The 23,875-nt window shown below is 41.1% G+C and overlaps 1 protein-coding gene across 5 annotated transcripts in view; it reads right to left on the reverse strand.

Annotated features, from left to right (window-relative positions):
• HIPK3 (homeodomain interacting protein kinase 3) overlaps positions 1 to 23,875 on the reverse strand; it is a 67,966-nt gene that overhangs the window by 40,811 nt on the left and 3,280 nt on the right. For all 5 annotated transcript variants that reach the window (XM_039725133.1, XM_039725134.1, XM_039725130.1 and 2 more), the window contains exon 2: positions 11,392 to 12,487. In XM_039725133.1, coding sequence (XP_039581067.1) covers positions 11,392 to 12,485 — 1,094 coding nt within the window. In that variant the 5' untranslated portion in view covers positions 12,486 to 12,487. The remainder of the gene's footprint in view (positions 1 to 11,391; positions 12,488 to 23,875) is intronic.

Consider the following 23,875-nt stretch of genomic DNA (forward strand, 5'->3'; position numbering starts at 1 on the left):
AGAGAGACCAGCACTAACTATAAAGTGATTAACTTCTAATAGAATTTTTCTTCTGTCAGTAAAGGAGAGAGAAGGGCTGAGGTTACTGTTATGTATTTGGCATTCCACATCCATGTAACACCACCTTGTTTGAAATGGTGACAAGGATGCAGATTCTGCATCTTGAGGGAATGTGACCTATATACATTGGTTAACAAAGTGGTTTAAGGGGTATTTCACTGGCATTATTTCATACAAGCCTGCAGGAGACAGTCAGTCGTCTCACATAAGCTCAATTCTCTGGATACACAGAGAATGAAAATGTTGAAGTGTTAAAAAATACCTGCAGAACAGGAAACCACGTATGGGCACGACCTCCATCCAATTTAGTAAATTAAATATTAGACTAAGTTTGGGCACTTCTCTAGGGGGATTTTTAAGGGAGTCTTGAATGAGCTAGAAACAGGACTTCTGAGTTTTTAGATGGTACAGTTTATTTTCTTATCTTCTACATAGGCAGGAAGGGGTGAGTTCAGCTCACATCTTCACTGCATGGCTCAGAAGGTCACAAGACCCTCAGTTACAAGATATTTTAAGGATTTATTGACTAATAAAGCACTGCCAACAAGGATATTTATATTTTTGACCCAATCCTTAAATATTCTGTATTATAGACCCATACTAGTGTAAGCTTTCTTAGCTAATCACAGTACGCCAGACAAACCTCCAATACTGCATTTTAAACTTCTTTTTTACCTCTGTAACTACTTTTATTTCAAAATCTAAACTTTCCTCCACTTAATGTATCTCTACTTCAAACTATAAATTCACACTCTCGCTTCTAACACCTAAGTTTAGAAGCCTTTTCCAAGGTCTCAAATAAAATCCTGTGTTTAATTCTAAGCTTTGGCTTACAAGTTCTGTTCTAAGAACTCCTTGCATTTCAGATTCCAACATTTCTCTTTTAATTTTATATCAGATACCTCTATGTTCGAACAGAGTCAGTGGGGAGTCGTTTGACCATATTTGTACACAGGCTAAAAAGGATTCTACAGACAGACACATGAAGAAGAAAAGGTGCTTTATATATGTAGACACTTAATAATCATAACCTCACAAGAAGTGGTGTGTAGAGAGATTAAGTGGAACAAAATTAGTGCTAATTTGTCTTAGGCAATCCTGAAGTTGCTCTTTCAGGAAGGCAACTACATGGCTACAAATTGAATATCCCAAATGACACATGGCACCATTCCACAAGCAACCAGCCCTGTGGGACAGTCATTCTGCAGGCAGGGTGGAGCACTGGGGCACTAATGACACAAGCTAATTCCTCATTATCCTGCTATGTAATACCCCGCAGGGTTGCAGGGTTTTTCCCTTGTTAAATATCAGTTAGTTTCCTAACCTTTTTTTTTGTAGGCTTTTAGCAACTTAACAACTGCTGTCTATATTAAACACTACATCAAGTAGGAAAATTACATAAAGCAAAAAAAAACACTAAGGATGCAAGTGGTGTTGATCAAAAAAAAAACCACGTCACTGTCAACTCAGCAAGAGAAGGCTCCCAGTTCATGGCAGGGCCAAGAGACCAGTTAAAAACCAGCAGAAATAAACTTGAGAATCAATTAAGCACTCCTTGTTTTTTAGTGCCTCTCTGTGCAGAAGTTACACAGCACAGTCTGACATCAACTACAGAGCTGTCCCAGCTACTCTGTGTGCACAGGAAAGCTTTCCATTTAAGAACACTTTCTTACTGGAAATTGTTGAAGTAATTCAAGGCTATATGAAAACCAAAGCAGTCAGCAGCCATACCATATAATTTACAAATTACATCCTCCTGTTCTGCTTTTCAGCTCTTGTTACCAAAAATGCTGAGGCCCTCTGCTCTACTCCTAGCTGCTTTTCCAGGGGGGTGAATTGTCCAAAATCAGCTGCATCTCCACACCATGCTGGTCCAGAGAAAGGCAACAAAGCTGGTGAAGGACCTGGAACATAAATCCTGTGAGAAGCAGCTGGGAAGAGCTGGGGGTGTTTAACCTGGAGATGAGGTTCAGGGGAGACATTGTGTTCTTTGTATTCTTGAAGAATACTTCAAGATAGTAAAAACACTCAACAAAATATGTGTAGACATATAATTTATATTAAAAAAAACGAGATCTTGACTGGATGGCAAGCAGTCAAAGTGAGAAAATAAGGAACTCAAAAATTTAAATATTAACTTGGGTTCACAAAAAAAAAGGCACAAAAACAACATCCAAATACTATTAGTGTGAAAACAGCTTTTGCCAGCATATCTTTTTAGCAAGTATCAAGTGCTAGTACTGATCTATGACCTACAGCACACCCTAACAGTTTTTCAGTTTATAAAACAGTAATATGCAGTTTAAAAACTTCATATAGTGTTACATTTATACAAAAGCCTTGTACATAAGTGAGGTGATGCCTGCAGTTTTTCAAAGAAGTCATGAAATGAACATGTTTGAAAGTTACCAGGGAATTAAGTTTTATTGAGAGAAAGCAACAAAATAATGGTAAAATCTGTTTCACTCCAATTCCTAGAATCAATTTGGGGCAATTAAAATACATTTTAAATTCACATTAATTTTGAATCTTCAATATTAAAAAAACTTTTGTGCACTATGACTTGTAACAATAAAGTGTACTCTTGTGAAAGATTTCATCGTGAAGTATTGGGTGGTTTAAACATTTTGAATACCTAAAAATTCACTACAAGGGTAAGACCTTATCATTCTCAGAAACATCCAAGAAGGCATTCAAATACTAATGAAAATTCAACAGTGCATTCTGAAAAAAGGAATCACATAAAGAGATGATATTTTGTGAGAGACTGCACTGTCCTGGAACAACTGAAACATCCTTGGTATTTACAAAGGGGGAAATGTTCTTAAGGTAACATCATAGTCTCAAAATGCAACTGCTTCAAAGTCTTATCTGTGAAATGCTTTTGGCTTGTTTCTCCCAGCCCTCTAATCCCATTTCACTTGTTAGAAGCTGTTTTATTAACAGCCAAAAAAAGGGAAAAAAAACTTGAAAACATTAGCTAGCATTGTTGGACCAAGGACATTCAAATATACAGTATAAAATATAACAGTCCAGACATTTCAGGCCATTTATATTCATACTAACTTGAATTTTACTTAACTGCATCCCAAACAGTTATTTTTATCCTAGACACCATACCACTTTCCAATCAGTGCCTGAATTCACATGCGGTTTCTTCTCTTGTCAGTGTTTTGGTTTTTAATTCCCTAGTATTTTATTGCTGGTTTTGGTCTGACTTCACGTCAGTGCTTAGTGCCCTAAACACGCTCACATAGCCATCTACACTTGCTCAAGCTGCCTGATTTTCCAGTCAACAGACTTCCAACACATCTGCTCCATCTTTTCACTCCAGGTGGAAGCCATGGATGCAGAAGGAGCCTCCACCCAGAGAACACCTCTCCCCTGAAGCCAAGGATGCCAGGTGGAAGAGGGGCTGGAGCAGAGGCTTGGCTTTCCACCACCTTGACTCACACCTAGTACTACCTGCTCTTACACCAGGAAAGCCATATTTTCACAAGAGTCTCACAGTGGGAGCAATTTGTCACACTATTGACAAATATCAGCATTTCCAAATGGCAGCACTGCAGCTACCACTGGTATTTTCTGCAAGTGAGATATCTGATATAGCCACGCTCACGTACGCACAGATGTACGAGGAACAGATCTTTGGGACTTAAATATCAGTGCAGTGAAAAAAAAAGGATCACATTTCAGTAGATCTATTTTAATGTGTGAAAAATAAAAGCTGCTGCCCAAAACTTTAGCCGTGGCAAACAGGTCTATCATTCAAGCTCAGCAAAAAGGAAACATAGCAAGAACCAAGAGCTCTTTTGCCTTGAAAATCATGAAAGATTTTCCCTTCTGTTAAACTGAAGCAACCTAAAGACTAAGTGAACCCTCGTCTGAACTCTGATTCACATTGCTGCTCCAGCCATCACGATTAACTTGGAATCTGGGCTGACATTACTAGAATCTCCAGCAGGTACATGGTACCTTCAAATGCTCCATGTGTTATCCCAGGTTATGTTACACAGAAAATCTCTAGCTCAGGAAAAAACCCAACATGAAGGCAGGATGACATTTCATCCACTCCCATCCTCATGAGCCTCCCGTGGATCTTAAGAGAGGATTTAAAAAAAAAAACAAACCCTGCAAAATTACAGTAACCCTGAAACTCTTTTCTACAGAACTTTAAAAAAAAATCCCAAATATGAAACCAAAAACCCACACCATTACCAAAAAATCTACTCTTGTTTTCTGCTTCTATGAACAGAGAATAATAAGGTATTAGAGACCACGTTATGTTGACTAGAAAATAATGAGAGAATTGAAAATACATTTGTTTTCAAATAGCTTCATAAACATGAAGTTATGATAAGCTAAGATTGCCACTCCTGGATGATACTCATAATGGTTTTTGTTCAGCCCTATTAATCAGGAAGCAGAAGTTTGAAACGGGAATTCAATAAAACAATTAATGAATAGTATGCAAAAAGTACAAACAAACTCTTGCCAAATCAATAAAACAATTTGTTCACAGACACAAGCCACAAAAGCTTATCTTGACATTAAGTTCCGTTTGCTCCGATAAGGAAATAAACCAGCAGCCACAGCTCTGCGACTTTAAAGAGCTGGAAAAAAATTGTGAAGTGTCCCAATTCACTTGTACCAGCAATTCCTTACATTATCAGGACTCTCTTACATATACCCCTGACAGTAACCATGCTCAGAGCAGAGCAGCTGACTTTGAACAGGCTGACCTTGAGCAAGCCAACGACCTCAGCAGCATGTACTTCTGGCTTATTTCACTGCAGCAGCGAAACAGCCTCACCATCTATAGAAGTCTACCGTGTCTGGCCACCACCCCTGACTATTTTAAGATATCCCAATACACTTCGGTGATGCACAGTTCAAAGTGATAGAATAACATCTGCTAGCATGTTGAAGTGGAAGTTGTTTACAGAGGCATTTTTAGCTTGTTCTCGCACCGCGCTTCCCAAACTGACAGAAAAATCAATTGATTAACACAGCTTTGCTTCTTATTTAAACATATCAACCCCAAAATTTAATAAACACTGAGCAAGAATTTTAGGCACTGTGAAAGGAGAAAAACACCCCAAGACACCCCACTCTAGATAATGCTCGTTTAGAAGCTTCAAGTATGTGACAGCAATGAGCGAACTTGAAAAGGCAGGTGCTTCCCCAGGTGATGTCAGTTTTGCACATCTCCCCTTGCTCATTGCTTTAAAGAAAAGCTGTATATTAAGAGATGTTTATTTGTATACAGGTTTTTAACTGCTATTTGAAACATACAGAAGCTGTATATTGATCTGAGATTAGGGGAAGATAATCGTCTATCTGGGATGAAACCATTGTGTCACTGAGTCATAACAACCCATCCTGCTGACAAGCCCAACCTACAGAGAAAACATTCCATTTCCACAAGCCACTCCAGGGAGATTCACTGTCACTCCATGTTCTTAGGAGTCCCTGGAGTGACAAGGACCAAGTTAGAAGGGCCAGCAAGGAAACAAGCCTCTTTGGGAACTTATGGCCATGAGAATTCTTTTTTCTAATTTTGAAGGAATGCATGTAAGAAAGGAGAACAAAAAGTCAAGTAAATTGCATAAATTTGAGGGGGGAGGGGAACCAGCATAAGCTGATGGTGGTTTATTCTGAAACTTAGCATGAAGCTGCAAAAGTCATAAATAAAAAGCTGTCCTGCTGTAACAGCTTCAGAGCACGCACAGAGCCCTCGCTGAGCCCAGCTCAGGAGTAGTAATTAAACCACACAGCTCAACTACTTTATTCTTCTTCCAAAACCCTTTAAAACAGAAGAGCCCGTATCAGACCAAATCGCTCTTTGAGCTGCAGCAGAACTGACTGGGCAAGCGAAAACAGTGCTGTGACCACAGAACACAATTATTATCACTTCTCCTCTGTCCTCTCTGATCTCTATGGGAGAGCAGGGTAAGAGAAGGAGAGGGGGAAAAGCCTGCTCTCAGCCACCAGGAACACATCCAACAGCAATTTTTCCATCTCTCTGAGCTCCGTTGCAACACTATTGACATTTGGCATTTTGTCGGGAACGAGTCTGTTGATTAGGCACTACCCTTAGTTGGAAGGCTGGAGGGAGAATATCACTGTCCAGCTCTGGAATGGGGTGACTGCACTGAGTGCATCTACTCACATCACTTGCTTTTCCTTATGAGTGCACTGCTGAATACCCAGGATCGTATTTTACTGCTGTCACCAGCAGAACAGAAAAACATTTCTGAGCTATGAGCATCTCTTACTGACCAGACATCTTCCATTCTGCCACACCACTGCAGCTGCCCACCAGCCTATGGGGTCCAGCTGGTGCCCAGTTTGATCTGGAGATCACTTATATTGTTTGCCACTCGCTTTGTTTTCCCAATGAATTTGGCTATGCTAAACAACAGTCTGCCTGCAGAGCCCTGGATGCCAAAAGGAACACCCTTTGGATGGGAAACCAAGGGTTTATGATGGCTCAGGTTTTGGCTATTATATTTTTCAGATTCTGTGCTGCTTTAGTGTGTGGGTCTGGGCTTCTCATTAGGGGATGGTGAGCTCTGTGCACAGAGCAGGGAGACAAAACAATTCCTGCTCCAGCTGGGCACCAAGGACAAATGATCCAAATCTCAGCCCAAGAGCACAAACCCCGTGGGCTGCAGAGAGAAAAACAAGCAGGATGGGACTGCAGGGGCTGCAGCTGGAACTGGACACTGAACTGCAATGTGCACATGGAGCAGAGCTGAGCCCAGGGAGAGACCCCGGCAGCGCTCGTGCATTTTGGGGCCATTTGGGTTCATCTTGGGTGCAGCCCTGGCTGGGCTCTGGTGCTGCCCAAGGTGCATCCATGGAGGAGATCCTTGGAATGAATCCCTGCTTTATTCTGTAGCTATTTTTGGTCTCTGTTCTAGGTCAGCCTGCACAAGGCATCATTTATCCCCAAAACACGTTTTCAGTCAAGCTTCCAGCTGCACTCTACCAGCAATATAATCTGACAGAGCACAAAGGTGATGATGTTTCCTTTGGAGAGAAGGTGAAATAACCATAGAGGCAGCCACAGGGGCTGATGATGAGCCACTGTTGAACTCCCTTTGGGGTCTGTGCTGCAGGAGCCTGCAATGAAGTACCACAGTCACTCCTACGCCTGCAATGGCTACTGTCAGATCCACAGTTTTATGGGTATTTTATGAATTATGAGTTTGGTAAGGTTTATTGAAGACTCATTCTCAAATTCCCCTTAGGAGGGTAACCCAAATTAAATCAATATGAAGGTGATTCTCCTTTGAAAAAAAACTGAGCAGTAATTCCCTGAAGAGTTACCTCTGAATGCCATACACTGAGGAGGCCACTGCTTCCCATGGCAACAGAAAGGAAGGTAACCTGGCTCCCTGAAGCAGATGGGCAGCACCTCCTTGACCATTTCACTCCACTCCTCTTGGAGGCTACTGCTAATTGCACACAGCCATTCTGAAGCCTCTCTCCTCATACCTGCTTTCCCAAATACATCTCACCTCAGGAAAGAGGCAAAACAAAGGAAAAGTATTTCCAGAGAGAGGAACACCATGCCCTAGGAAAACTTTCTGCCTTGCCAGATGAGCACAAGAGACCAGACTTAGAAACAGATGTTTTGACTCTCCTCCTCCACAGCCTGCACTGCTTTCTATTTGGGATGCAACACTCCCCTTCTCATGATTTGGGGCACAGTTGACCAGAAGGACAGCAACACACTCCTCATACCATTTCCATAAATGACAAAAGCTTGATCACCTACGCTGTATGTAAGGGTATTTTCTTTTGAAAATGTACACACTGCTTAGTTATTTTCCTCCTTAGATCACTCATAAAAGGTCAGCAGTCTTAATGTGTGAGGCCAGAAGCAGAAAAGGGTTTCAAATACCACATCTCTCTAGTCCACAGCTATTAAAATCCAGACCAGCATAAAAAGAGCTTGTAAGCACAGACACTGCCTTTCCAGGAAAGAGCATTGAGAATAACATCTGATCTTTAAAACAAATCAAAAATCATCTCTGACTCCAAACAGTATTTACATACATAGCTAGTATTTATTCACACCCATACTCGACAATTTCTAGTAATATAACAAACAGGAGCTTCCAAAAGGTAACAAAATGTCAAAATCTAATTTTCATAATTCTTTTAACCATTTTCTTATTTTCTCTTTGCTTGACAAAGCTGAAACAGAAACAGGAAAACATCAAGTCATTATCACTCCATGCAGACTGTCTCCATTTTTCTGCATGCTTACACCCTTTTAAAATTCAGCTAGTCTCACTTGTTTAGGACCTCTCTTCATACAAAAGTACCCTAACATCTCCAACAGCCATCATTAGGTCACCTCTCCTTCTGCTACAGGCTAAGCTAAGTCAGCCCATTGTCCATCCACCTGACTATACAATGTTCCCCTCCTCAAGTCCTAATCCTCTTATTACTCATTTTTCCAACTCATTACTCACTTCCTCTTACAGATGCAAAATAGTGACAGTAGAATTCAAAATACACACCCTAACACTGGACATTGGGGCATTCTCTGTTCTCATGATCATTAGGTCACTATGGTCCCAGGAACAAAAAACCAGAAGCAATGATCAGAGTGGGGGAAAAAAACCAACAAACAAAACCAACACAACAAAACCAAAAACCACCACCACAAACAACCTTTTCTCTTTATTCAGTTTTGTAAAACTTGTATCAACGTGTCTTTGTCAAAAAGGTCAAACCTGCACTACCACTTCCAGGCTCTTCTAATACAAAAAGCATTTAAGTACAGTTATATTTTATATGTAACTGCTCCTTATTTGATTGACCAAAAGCACAACCTCTCTTAAAACAAATGCCATCTCAATACAAGATATTCTCTGAAGGCCTTTCTCCTTCTTATGTAAAATTTCGCTTCAAATTTCCCCAGCATCATCTATTTTAAAACCTTCTGAATCAAATCCCTATTTTCTGCTATTATTTGCACTAGTCTGGTGTTCCAATGGAACAAAAAGAAATTTCGAGGAACTGCCAGTCTACACCAAGTTAGTTTGAATCACACAACTGGTAGAGAGCTACACATCCATGATGAAATCCAGCATGCTGAAAACCTGTTCAGAAATAAAAAACTTGTGTTGGAAGCAATTTTGAAGTATAGCTGTTTGGTTTGGGGTTTTTTTTCAAAATTATCTCAACCAATATTTCAATATTTAAAAGAAAACCTCAAATAGATGGATCCTAACCATTTTACTTCTTTTATTTTCAAACATTTCTGACTTAGATGCTACTTTATAGAAGAATCCTTCTATATAAAACTATATAAAACAAAGAATACGATCTACTGAAACCTGAATATTTACAAAGCACTTAAGCATAACTTACTAGGAAATTTTAGGTGCACACACCATGAGAGTCTGTATCATTCAACAGCATTAAGGCAAGACAAGGACATGCACCCACAATCCTTATCTTGTTCTTGGGGGATAATATTTTGAACAAACACCCACAGGGAGCCCCACTTACTCACATTTGAGTGCAGTACAAGCATCCAAAATGCCAGGGAGTTGCACGCTGATCCTGCCAGCAACAGACCTGCCCAAACCCATAAGCGTGCCAGAATTCTATTGAGAGTTGCAAAGCAACATCAAGCCAAGTAAAACACAACTACAGCTACTGCATTTTTATGTAGGCGACTAAAAAAGAACAATATCTTGTCTATTGAACCATCTGAACCAGAAAAAAAAATGCTGAAAGTAGTTAGTTGAGGCTGAAGTACTACAATAGGACCACCCAGCCTGGCTGTCCACAGCCTCCCCTCTGTTCTTGGGGAGAAAGGAGTGAAAAATGGCAATAGTTCAGAATAATCTGTAATTGCTTTGATAAGTAAAAAAGCCAAAATAGGTAGGGAAACATTCTCAGACAATGCATCTTGAGTATCTGCTGGATTCTGATTCCGCACAGACCAGCTCAAGGTAAGACCTTTGCACTTGTCTAGAGTCTCTCAGAATTCCATCCATCTTTGCAAGCCTGGCCTGATTTGTCCTGAGAGGCCCAAAACCACAGTATCTTTTCATTTTACACAAAAATTTATCACAGCTTTTACACCAAAAGGAACTCCCAAGTTACTTAACTTTTTATTCCCTCTTGTATATATTTTTGTATAATGTGAACATGCATCAATCTATAACATTTCCCAATTTAGTTTTCTGTTTATGAACTTCATGAAAGTTTTTAAATCCTCTGCTGCAGTTTGTAATTAAGTAATAGAGAACGCAGGTGATGAATTGGAATATTTTATGTGAGCACTGTACATGAAGCCTTCTTGTTTACAAGCTACAGTCAAAAAATAGATTCCTCTGGCATGAACTCCAATCACTAATTTCATCAAAACTAGAACTGCAGTGCACAAGTCTTCCTTTCCAGCATGAATAGCTGTAAAATATTTAAAATTTTCTTCCAAGTACTCATTGTCCTCGTTTACTAGCTTCTTACTCAATCAGCAGACAGGCAATACACAGCCAATGATGCAAAGCAGAACCAAAAGATCTTCAATCAAGACAAGTTTAGCTTATAAGGAAAACAAAAGGACTAAATTCTAATAATTTTTAAATGTCAAGTGGATTGTGTAACTACTCAAAGAAAGCTTAAAAAAATAACCAAACAAAACTACTGAAAACATACATCCATTTTCAGGCAAAAGTAGAATGCAACCATATACCAAAATCACTTTAAATGCCCTTCTGGTATCACCCTGAACATCCTTTAAGCATCCTATCACTCCCTGACTCCAGAAGTTTACTGAACTCCACAGCTGCTGAAGGCACTCAGTCAGAATGGAGTTTCTAAGAACTAGGGAAAATATTTACAAATGCTGGAGAAAAACACAGGCATTTACATAATCTTTGGCAACAGGATATAGAAACATGGCACTTCTAGGACACTGTCCAGCTGCTTACAGGAAAAAAAATCCATCATGTTAGGAAGGCTGGAAAGGCATCCTAAATAGGCAAGTGAAAGATAACTTTTTTCTTTTCCTTTTGAACAGTCTCAGAGGTCTCAAAATAGCAGTAAGTGATGACTTCAGAGAGCAAAACAAAACATACTTCCAGGAAAAAGACAACACTATAAAAACATTCAAAGCAAGTATTCACATTCAAAATGGCAACCAACTAGAGAATTTTCACATTCCTAGATGGTTTTATCTTTTCCAAATTATTCTTACTAGTTACCTGGAGGAGCAACTATTTAAGCCATTAGCTTTAAGAACTGCTAAAACCTTGTTCCATAACAGGTAAAAAACCCAAAGTAAGAGACACCTACCTGTAATACCGAGATTGTAAATAAGTTGAACAAATAGTCTTTGATACATGGCTGGCAGACCCAAAGTCTATGACTTTGACCCGGTAAGGCTGCCGAACAGGATCCACCAACATAATGTTCTCTGGTTTGAGGTCAGCATGGATTAAACCCAGACTTTTTAGTTTTTTCAGTGCAGTGGCCACCTGTTGCAGAATAGGCCTTATTACTTTCAGTTGCAGAGGGCTGAATTTGTTTTGTTTCAGGAAGTCGTACAAATTCTGTTCCAACATCTCAAAAACCAGACAGGTGTGGTTACGATGCTGAAAGCATTCGTAGGCTCTCACAAAGTTAAATTCATCAGCATTTTCAGTGCTTAGCCTTGCTAAGATGCTCACTTCTATCTGCCCCTGGCGCACGTACGAAGGATGGTTCTTCAAGATTTTGATCGCCACGATCTCGTTCGTCCCCCTTTTCCAGCACTTCACTACTTGTCCAAAGGTCCCTCGTCCCAGGAAATCAAGAACCTCGTAGGTGTTTTTCACTGAGCACAGCACCTCGTGCTGCACCAGCTGGTAATCCCCGTCCCCGCCGGTAGCGCCCTGCTTGGACGCGGCGGCTGTGGCCACCACCGTCACCGGGTTGGCCACGCCGCCCTGCAGCATCGCAGGCAGGATGGACAGCTCGTCAACGATCTGCATCGTGCTGCTCTGGCTCTCCAGATCCTCGCTCTTACGCTTCAAGCCACATCGCTGGGCTCCTTCCAGGATATCCGACCGGCTCCCCTGCGTCCCAGCCCCAGGCGCCTCCAGCTGAGGTTGCTGCGCCCACGCTGCCAACGCTTTTGTAGCACCTGCAGTATTTTTTAAAGCAACAGCATTTGACTGCAACCAAAAGCTCTGTCCTCGAGGTCTATCAAATGGGTTTTTAGTCTGAAAGAAAGTACTAACCCTGTGGGGAGAAATTCCAAAGTTTTTACCGTTCACATAGATTTGCGGGTAGGTTCTTTCGTGGTACACACAACTGCTTGGTTCTAGTTTCAGTTTCTTCACACTACAAAAGGCACTTGACTGGGTTTGATAAACATATGGTGGATAAACCAAGACTTGTGAGGCCATACCTACACAGGGACAGAAAAAGAAAACAAGTAAAAATTGTGTGCACTCCCAAGCTTTCCAACAGCTGCTACTTCTGAAAGAAAAATCAGGACACAATTATGTTCTCCAAATGAGCTGGTCTGAAGTTGTTTTATATTTAGTTTCTTGTGGCAGAACAAGGCCCTCACGCTTTACTAGAGCCCACAGGAGGACTTTAGCAGCAGCAGGTTACTGCAGTTAAGTGCTTCAGCTGGTTGCACAGGACTGAGACAGGCTGCAGCACAGCACTACATGGCATTTTTCAAACAGGGTGCTACCTTTGTGCTATTAAACTCAACTTTCATTTAAAACCTCCCACCATTTCTGCACACAAAAGGAGCACAGTGTTCAGTAACACCACTGAAAAACCCATTCAAATGTTTAGCAACGATGACAAAATAACTCATGAATTCATAACTGTGAGTCAATGCTACCTGTTACACAAGGTGTCCAACCTAGTCACTGTAAACACCAGCAGCCTTCCAAGAACAGACAAATGTCACAAACTGCCACAGACCAAAGAATCTCACTGCAATGAAAATGAAAGTGAGCAAGCCATGTGATGGGGCCCAAAATAACTCAGGGGGCATGGGCATGTACACATAAACAACAACAAGGTTCCAGTAACTTACATGTACAGTAACCTAATCCATTCACCAAAGGCAGGTGCTCTCCTTGAGCTCTGGTCCACCCCACTGCAGAAATTTGTGTATCAGTGACAGAGTCATGGGGCTAGAGGCACTGAGTTTACCTTCCAGGTGTCCTCTATGCACTCACCCAGTGTCCCCTTCCAGATCTGTCAAACACCAGCCTTTAACTTCTCTGTCATGTAGTTAAGCTAAATACTCAGAAAAAGGCTCTGGCTGGACCCCAGTGTAACTACAAGGTTTCAGGAAAGTTGTGGTTTATAGCAGTCTGATCAGCTCCCAGAGACAAATTCAATACAATAATACCTTAATTAGATCACTTAATCATACCAAGCACATGAAAATTCTGGTAATAGGTATTTAAATTGCAGATGAGTCATATAAAACTTGAGCTAGACATTGCAGTGACTCTGATCAAATGAAAACTAACCAAAAGCACAGCATAATTATTCTGAAGCTGTGATTTGATTTATGCAAATGAAAATTTAGACATCTTAAGAGCAATTAAAATAATCACACCAACACCTCAGTTTAGAATCCTCTAATGGGTTTTGTCCCAGCTGCAGAAGAAAACTTCAAAGCCCTCTCCTTCCCAAAGCTGTTTTCTCAGAGCCAGACGATGCAGAAAGCTACAGACAGCCAGGGAACAGCTGGGCTCTCCTGCCACCCAACACGATGGGACTGCCACTGGCCTCCTGCTCCACACCAAGGATTTAACACTAACTACTAACCTCAAAACACAGGAAAAAAATTCCCCAAGCTCTTGACTTCTTTCCTAAATAACGTGCCCCATTACAAGGTGACTAGGAGATCTTACTGCCTTTTCTATCATAATTATATTTAAATAATTATGATCAAATTATTTAGATATCCAAAATTCAGCCCTCACTGCCTGCCCCAGAAAGCACACACATCCAAGCCCCTCTGGAGCTTTTCAGTGGCACCTGCACAGTTCAGGCCAAGCCAAACCTATCAGCCCCTCACTACTCCTCCAGTTCTGGGATGACTCCAATACCACATCTGCCAAAGACACTAAAATATCAAAATAATGTTTGGGGGTTTTCTTCTTACAACCTGTCAGAGGTTCCCACTACAAAATACTCTGCTTGCTTGTTCATCACAATCCCCTCACTTTTTGACACATACGTGCATGAAACAAATAAGATATTCAAACTCAAAAAACATTTACACTTCAGAGAAGAGAAACTTCTCCAGGACACACAGTGTGTTACCCCAGTTTGCTGACAGGGGGTTCAGATGACCAGAATGACTTTCCTGACTCACAGACAAACCCAAATGCTGGGCAGGCCCAGAGGCACGGCCCCACCACGACGCCCCTGGGCAGGAAAAGGTGCCATGCACTTCCAGGCAGGAGGGAGTGGGGACACCTGGCCCACAGGTGACAATCTGGCCAAGCTGCAGCAGCCCCAGCAGGTCAGCCTGCCCTGGATCTACCTAACAGCAAAAATCCTGCTCCACTGAACCTCTGGAGAAGGGATTTCCCTGTGTAAGCATGTCACCAAAGCTGAGGGCACTAGATGACAATGTACAAAGTACTTTAAAAGAGCTACACTGAAATTAAGGATGGTTTTAGAAGAAAGGACAGCCCAGCACGAGGAGAACTGGAGGGACCAGAGGCTCACTCAAATCCTCACCTGAGCATGTGAGGACCACTGGCATTTAAAAATATGTAAATTTTCTAGAGCTCATGCTGTTCAAACCAGTCCAGAAGGTCTGGAGGAACTCAGTCCCAGCTTTCTCTTCAATATTAATTTCAGTCGGATAAGAAAAACTAGACTATCATCTTTTGGGGTTAGTGTGTTTCTTACAGGACTAACTCCACGACCCTGAACTCCAACCACAGTAACAGCTCTGTTCACAGATAAGAAGTGTTTACTGAGTTATTACAAGAACATTTTTAGCAACTCAAAAAAAAACCACTAAAAAAAAGGAAAATTGGCCATCAAATAGGAGAGATAACACACCCTGAAGAACAACCTTTGGTAAAATCATTAGAGACTGAACTAATAAAATAAAATTTTACTCCACATAAATAAAAACGGACTTGTACAATCATCTAATTTCTTACCTTCCCCTAAACACTTCATTGCTCCCATCATTTTGCTTGCCTTGGGGATGGTGTGGTTTTTTGGTTCTGTTTTTCTTACTGGGTTGATTTGTTTGTGGGGTTCAGAAGCTTTTTTTTTTTAAACTATTTTGAGGTATTTGGATTACAATGCAATCCTATGGATAGCTACACCTGAAAGAATAGTTATTGTGTTGCAGGTTTTTTGTTGCCCTTTTTTTTTTTTAAACCAGGACTCCCAGCAAAAGAAAATAATACACAGCACATTTTCACCTAGCAAAGAGTGGATCTTTCTTTTCCTCTGTCACAAAACATTTCACTGAGTTCATACATCTTTCTGCATACTTGTAAATGACACTGTTCCTGATTCCTCACTGAAGCTGGTCAGACTGCACCTACATGAACAAGCCCGGCAGCAGAATAAGAGAGGGATGTGTAGAGCCAAACAACTCTAAAGGAAAGCCAAACAAGCACTAAAGGAAAGAAAAAATCATCTGTGCTCATTTCAGGGAGGTTACTTGAGCCTGAACACATATAAGGAGCTGGTGCATATCTTCCATTTAAATTTAATTCAAAATAAAAACCAAATGTGTGCACTACAAGATCCCTCCAGGATGCAAAGCAAAGCACAGCAGGCAAAAGCATCAGAAGGACTGAAAAGTGCCATTTCCAGGTGACAGTAACACGGGCAGCCACAGAGTAACTTCCCACCTGACTTTCCGTTTTAGTCTCAGAGAAGTTGCTACAGATATCTTTTTGAAGCCCTCTTCTCCTTCCCCAAGTGCAAGGAAAGTGTCACAACCTCACTCAGCACAGTGCCTGCTCCTGGGCAGTGGTACACACAAGTTCTCCAGTTTGTATTCTCCAGCTGGAGGCTGCTGCATCCCACCTCACTGCTAGTGAATCCTGCAGGGAATGGGCACGAGAAAGGCTGTCCCAAAACACCTACCAACTGTTAGCACCTTTAGAAAGGCTTCCTGCTAAGGAACCAGTCCTCTTGGTTTGAAGCACAGAGAACTGGGAAAACTTGGCTTATTAAATATGAAACCATACAAAACCTGTGACTTGTGACCAGAGGTAAAACTGAATTCTGGGCTTCTGAAAAAAAGTATGAACAAAGTAATGAAGCAAACATATTTCAACTAAGTAAATTCATTGCTTATTCCTTTAAATAAATTAACAAGTATATTTTCACAAAGTAATGTCAGTGGACAGGAGGCACTTCAGTTTGTCCCCCCACAGCCAAGGTTCTCTGTACAGAAACTGAGCAGGAAACCAGGTAGATGTGTTTCAGCAAAATGAGGCACCTCTGGTTAACATCTTGCTAACTAACGTTCACCTAAGTGTAACAATGCTTTCTACTTCTCAAAATTAGATCTCCATCCTTCTCGGGCTAGGCAAACTCAGGAGCACGACCAACTTGGCACACTGTGCCAACCTGGAGCAGCACAGGCTGTTCCAGGCCTGAGCACCATTAATAATTAACTGTACAGTGACATTTCCACATGACTGAGTGGGAGGGCTGTGTGGCAAAGGAACTGGTTAATAAGGCCACCGCAGGGGAGCTCGGGAGAAATGGCCACACTGCTCTCTAAATTTGTCTGTGAAATGCACAGCTCCTTGCCCCTGCCCCCAGCACTGCTCCCACCCTGCTGCTCCTGGTGGAGTCAATTCCCAGCAGGCAAAGCCCAGCCGGAGGCAGCCACCTAATAACAGATTTAAACTGTAACCCAAGAAAACTTGTTTTCCAACTTCTTTCAGGCCTCCATGGGCAAAAACCAGCTCCAAAACTCTCACATCCTTCTGGCAGGGCAGCTGGCATTGAGGGTGGCTTTCTAAACTCTCAGTAACTTCCAGCAAATGCACAATTGGAGCAGTGGCACGTATGAAATGTTTTGTTTACACTATGCATCACTTTGGAAACACTGTTAGGATACTAACTGTCATTTTTTCCAGGTAAAACAATTGTTCTTTTCATATTAGGTGCCACCCAACTTCTCAAGTTATTTAGCAAATACAAAGCTGAATTAGCTGCCCTCTCTTTCAGCACAGATGAAAGTTCATCACCAGTAGTAGCAGCACCTCTACGTTATTGTTTATTTTGGATATGTAGCTGAACAAGCTGTACTGATGCAAGTACTTTCATACCCCATGACCTGTTCACCCTGAGGAATTCCCTCACTCCAGCTGGACAATTAATAACAAATAATAACACTGGCAATTGAGGTTTCACGCACTTTATAAAGGAAAGCGTATCCACAGAGAGTGCAAAGTGTCCAGAAACACAAGCCCAGGGAATCCCACCCTCTGGCCACCTCAAAACCAGCTCTGTGAGGAGATCTGTGACCACAGAAGGAGACAGCTGAGCAAAGGAGAAAGCACCAAGGTGCTCCAGGTAACTTGTGCCCTATTAATGGTTGCCTCAATGACAGGCAACTCTGGACACAAACTGCACAGACACACTCCCCCACAGAGAACCAGGAGATGCAGAGCCAGCTGATGATAGAAAAAGAAACCAAGCAAAGCAACACTCAGTTCTGGGGCAGCAACCAGAAACCAGTTGCATATCAAAGAAACCAACACCCAGTTCTGGGGCAGCAACCAGAGATGCAACTTAATGACAGAAGAAATCATTACCACCCTTGATTAACACACTATCCCAGAGCCCAGGGATTTTGGCCCATCGTTCACCAGGAGCATTCAGCTGAGCCAACACAGCCTTTGCCCCACACGAAATCTCAGTCCTGCACAGGTCCAGGCTGAAAGGCCAAAGGTTGGCTCCAAGTTTCAGAGAGTTTTAGTGGAAAGCAAAGGATACAATGATCCAATTCTGCCCTCCTAGAACTTAGTTACTAACCAACCCAAAAAAATGTTACAGGGCTGGTTTAGGTCTGTGCAACAGCGGAGACAGTTTTAATCAGACACCACCAATGTTGCACTGATAGCAGAAATTGAAAATATCAGTTGGTTTAAGTGTGATACAAACCAGTCTCAATTGCACCATTGTCTCCATCCTTGGAAACAGAACTGACGCCATACACTGAGCACAAACATATTTTACATAAAATATCCCAGTGAACTGCTGTGACTCAATGCTGCCATAGCACCAGCAGCAGCACTCAAGAACACAATTGCTTTATTCATATTTTCCACGAATATCAAAAGCTAAATCTTGTGATACCAATATGACTGCAATCATAGCTGAAAAGATAAATGAAACAGTACTGGAAGCATTTCTTTTTCTTCTGGGCAAGCTGCTGCTGTGCAGCTGGAAAGCAAGCACAAGCAGTGCAGCCTTGGCCACCAGCCCCAGGGAGAACATGCCCTCCAAATCAGAATGTGCCACCATCAACACAAACAGCACATTTCAACCAGCCAGGGCTTCACCAGCCTAATCTCTTCTTTTAGAAGACTAATGCTTTTTGAACCTGGAAACAGCAGCACACTCAGATAAAAGTCTCTAACAGTGGGGTTTGGGAGAGCCCACACCTCCTGCAGGATCCATCCAAACCACTGCTGCTGTCTGCTACCCTTCAGTGCAGCAGGAGGCAAGCAGGGCACTTCTTCCATTGCCCTAAGTATTTCCAAAAGATTTTGCCACCTTCCCTAAAGCAGAAATAAAATTTGACAGAGAGGATCAGCCCAAATTACCTGTTGGTATATCACATGTTCAAATGCCACTGTACTTAAAAAAAAATCCTTCTTAGTCTTTTCTTATTTCCAGTAATTTTATTTTTGTGCAATTGCTTAATTTTGCATTTTTCAGAATGCTGGGCTTTTGTTAGAACTAGAAATGGATCAACCCAGCTAAGCAATTTATTTAGAAATTTTATTTTGGAATAGCTCTAGACAATATCAAAAGCAGCCCCTATAAGAATATACATTTAGATGTTTGTTGCCACTTCACAGAATGTAAGGCAGCACATCTGCATGCACAGGAAGGGGTCCTACTTACACAGAGTTCATCAAGTCCTCTCAACTACTCAATAAGGAGGAAACTCATCCAAAATTATCTTTCTCCCTCTCATGAAAAAAAAAAAGATTTTCACCTGGACAAAAAACAAACAAGCAACAAGAAAGAAAACAAAACAAACAAACAAACAACCCAAACAACAACACCACAAAATTCCTGTTCTCCCCACAGGACCTGCACATTAAGCAGCACACACACAAAAAACCTGTTGAGCTCATTGAGTCTGACATGCAATGCAAAAATTTGCAAATCAGGCTCTCCTGCACCAAGGGGGTAAATAAAACTTTCCTACACATTGAAAACTACCTGGCAGTAAGTAATATTTGAGTTAAAATTTGCCCACATACGTGGAAAAATCAGTCCCTCTTCCAAGAAGACCAACAAGAATGTCATTATCAAGTGGTTACTGAGTTGTGAGGACAGCACACCTAGAGCATGTTCAACTTCCTCTGCAACAAAATCGTCAGAGTAAATGAGAATGTTAGCCTTTATTTGTTTTAAAACTGACTTAAATGTAAAATAACGAAAGCATCTAATCCCACACGCTTATCTTGATTGATCTTTTCCTGCTGCAGTTTTCAGGTCAGTTGCCCCAGCTACATCCAGTAACAACTCTCAAACATACACAGACTGAGGTAAACACACACAGTAAGCACATGTTTGGAAGGTATTTTTACACATACACAAACAGAAAAAAAAACCTCTGTGAAGCCCCAGTATTTTTCCCATAATAAAAATCCATTATTTAGAAGTTATTTGAATATTCTGCTTTTATAGAACAGGTGTTTTTCTTCCCTTGTAAGCAATACCATCATGAAAATAGCACTGGCTGCTTGCAGAAAACAGCTGTATAAACTGGACATGGCATTTACTTTAAAATCCTAAAGAAAAAACAGAGGGAAAAGGTTCTTTCAGCTTTCTAAGGACATAGAGAAGCAGTATCTCCTACAGGTAAATATCAGTGCCTTAGAAATCCATATTCTCTCACAGAAGGATCAGCCTTCTGCCTCCTATTGAATCAATAACTGTAATAACCCATATTATAATGTTTCCCAAAGCCACCAGGGCAAGAAATGTTTCCCCCTCCCCTATGCAAAAAACGTCCTGATTTAACTACACAGAAAGCATGTGAAAAGAAAGATTACATGCAGCCTACCAACCCACTACCTGGAGGCTACAAAAATACTGATAAATGTGCATACATTTTTTCTCTGTTGTATTCCCTTCCATGTTTAATAATCTTTCCACTTATAGCATAAATAAACCTTTAACAGCCACTCTTGCTTTAATCTTCAGAAGAATGTTTAGACACCTCTGTGACAGAGTTTTAAAAACACATCTGGTCTCAAGCAGCATTTGTGACAAAGAGCTCCCAAAGCATTTCTTGGGAAAACTTCCCACCATGTCCTCTAGCTGGGCTCGGAGCTGACACAGCCCAAAGGAAGAAGCCAGCCCACAGCATCATTACAAAAGCCATAAAGAAAAGTTATTAAAATCACTCTTTGGTGTCTCATGAAAGCAATCTGCTCCTATTAGGCTGAATACCAACTAATTCTGCAAATCACAAAATAAGTTGGTATTAAAAGGAAAGAGGAGACCAAGAGCTTTTTTCTCCCCTTAGGAACAAATCTGGTTGCTTCTGAAGGGCTTCACAAGATCTCAAACATCAAAATTCCCATACTTAACAGATTCAAATGCTGAAAAATAAAGACTATCTGAGTACCTCTTCTACCCAAATACAATCCCTACAAATGTTCAAAGAGAAGCTGTGGAAAAATGTTTCCAATTGGAACACACAGACTGTAGACAAGCAGCCAAGTCCAACAGTTAAAAACAAAAGAAAAAAAAAGAGGAAGAATTGAAAGGAAAGGAGTAGAAATAGCAGAAGGCCGAGGTTTCTAGGAAAAACTCAAGAAGGAAGACGTTGACAAGATAATGATGCACATCAACAGCTTCAGTCAAAAGGCAAAAAGGCATCTTACAAGAAACAACTGCAAATCCTCCTGGAAATTGGGTAACTTCCACCAACTGTGCCAACACAGAAAAAAACTGCACCATAGGAAAGAGGGGGAAAAAATAATATATTTAACTTAAACTAGTGAAATTTGTAAAAGTTGATGTAGCAAGTTTTTTTAAATGCTGAGAAAAAGCAGTAAACATGTTGAGATTGTAGAAACACAAGAGATTAAATGTTTATTCTATCTACATATGAAAAAGTATATTAATGAAGCTTCAGAAAAAATTGTGTATGGATTGTTTTATGGATACCTGATACTAGTGGTTATTCATGTCTTCCAAAGGGAGCTCAGATCCAGTAAGAAAAACTTATTTCCTCCCTTATAAACTTGCTAATGATTATTGGTACGGAGGTCGTTTTCTCTCTGTATTTTTGCCTTTACAGGTGAGCTTCCCTTGAGCCTGCACTAGGTCCCATCTCCTGCAGGCAGGTACTTGTTTCAGCCTATTCCAGCAGGAACAGGGAGAGGTTCAGGCGTCAGCTGACAGCCAGAGACCCTGGGAGCAGGCCTGCAGGGACCTGGCCACGCTAATAAAAGCAGCAAACATCTCTGCAATGAGGACATCCAGCCCCACACAAAGCACAGCTGCACCACTTACTGCAGCCCCAGCTGAAGCTGCTCTCCTGGCACTTCTTCCTGCCCAGGGACCAGTTTTGCCATCTCACTTTGCCACTTCAAAATGAAGTCAGCACAAGGCAAGCAGATCCATCTCACATCTCAGAGTCAAATAAAACTAAAGAAAACCCCTAAAATAACCCAAAGCAGGTTTTCCCTGGTCCTGCTGGCTGCTTGCCCCAAGGCAAGCTAACAGCCAAGCCAAGCTTGGTGATAAAAATCTTGCCTCACCCAGCAACTGAAGTTCCTTGGAGGTTCAGTGTGCTGGTGACACAAAGAACAGCTGCAGGACAGTGGAGTGTGGTGACCCAGAGCAGCCTCCAGAACACAGGAGAGCATAAGACACTCAGAGCAGTGGGTTATGAAATCCAGCAGGCCTGGAGAAGTGGCCATGGGCACCTTCATCATCTCCAAAACCTGCTCCTTTCAGGGTGTTTATGGGACTCAGCACAGGTATCAGGAGCTGAGCTTTCCTGCCCAGAAGTTTTCCAGCACTTACTCTAAACGAGTGGTTACCACAGCACATGTATCCAGCAAGTGATCAGACAAATAAAAGCAGACTTTCATTTGGCAGTAACTGACTTTTTACATTAAAAATTGTATTTGTATTTCATTTGTAATGTGCTTTAAAAAGTCTTCTAGAACTGTTACATTATTTCAGCAAGAATGGAAAGCATGAGTTTAAGATTACTGATTTTAAAGACAGCTTTTTTGATGGGAGTGCCCCTCCTGACATGCAAAAAGAGTTCTCCGTATGTAAGAATCCAATTACTTTTTAAATACTGGGAGTTGCTGTAGCTTTGATCATCCTACAAGACAGGAAAATATATCTTATGTTTATTTTGTCTTTGGATGTTTGACTGCATCTTCTTTTATTGCTTTGTTTTGGAACTTGAACTTAGCATTTTCCTGTTTTACCCAAATACTGTAGAGCATAAGAGAGCTGGATAAAAGGGGGAAAAAAATATTATAGTCCTTATTTACAAAAAGGAGTAACTTCCTAATCTTTTTCTAAAAACATAACATACTGCACAAAAAGTTTACACAATGCTGGAACTAATAAATTTGTAAAGTTAACAATATTGGGAGAGGTATTTTTAAATTACACTGACTCCAAGCCTCAGCATAAGAAAAAAAACAGAAATAAACTACTTGAGTCTACTTATTTAAAAAACAGTTCAGCTATTTGGCTCTTCTTCCTTTGCCAAGCCCAATTGCTACACCAGAGATTAACTCCCTTTTGTCAGAAAGTTACCCACTATCAAAAATGGAGTATTAAAATGCTATACAGAAAAAAAAAAGTTATATACCATGAAAAAAAATACTACAAAACTTTACAAAGATTATCCCCAAACTGCATCTAAAACCGAGACTCACACTAACTCCTGCCATCTTTTTCAATATTCACTATATTGAAATAAAACATCTGAAGAACTGGTGGGGGAAGAACCTAGCCTGTAGGAAATACTACCATTATCAAATAAAGTCACCAACTGAAATCCACTTTCAGAGTTACATCTTGTTCCCCTGCTCACCTGTCACTCCAAGCACAGTGACTCTGAAGAAAGCAAAGATACAATTTCTCTAAAATTCTGTAAAAGAGATAGAGGCTCTAAATTAAAGCAGTGTCTAAAGAGGGGCAGGGGAAGCCAAGACCAGGTAACAGGATTTTCCAGCCTTTATCCTTCATTATAGGTTATTTCAGGTTAAACAGAGGGTGCTCAGTGCCGGCAGAAGTCAGAAAAGGTAACCCATTACTAACCCATATCATAGCATCAGTTATTTTAGGCAGCTGTAAATAGAGTTACATGGTCATCTCAGGTGCACTGCACACACAGCAGTGGTCTGGAGCGTGCTCAGGGCTCATCCTCACTCCTTTCCCCATGTTTGGTGCTGTGCTCAGCCAAGCCAAGGTTCTGAAACACAGTTTCAGATACCTAAAGTCCCATCCTATACTCACCCAAAACAATGAGCTTTTCTTTCAAGATCTATTAAAAGTAATTTGTTATTTTCCATTCCACCTCTGATTGTAA

Source organism: Passer montanus, unplaced genomic scaffold (genome assembly GCF_014805655.1).
Source record: "Passer montanus isolate IOZ18808 unplaced genomic scaffold, ASM1480565v1 scaffold54, whole genome shotgun sequence".
NCBI lineage: Eukaryota > Metazoa > Chordata > Aves > Passeriformes > Passeridae > Passer > Passer montanus.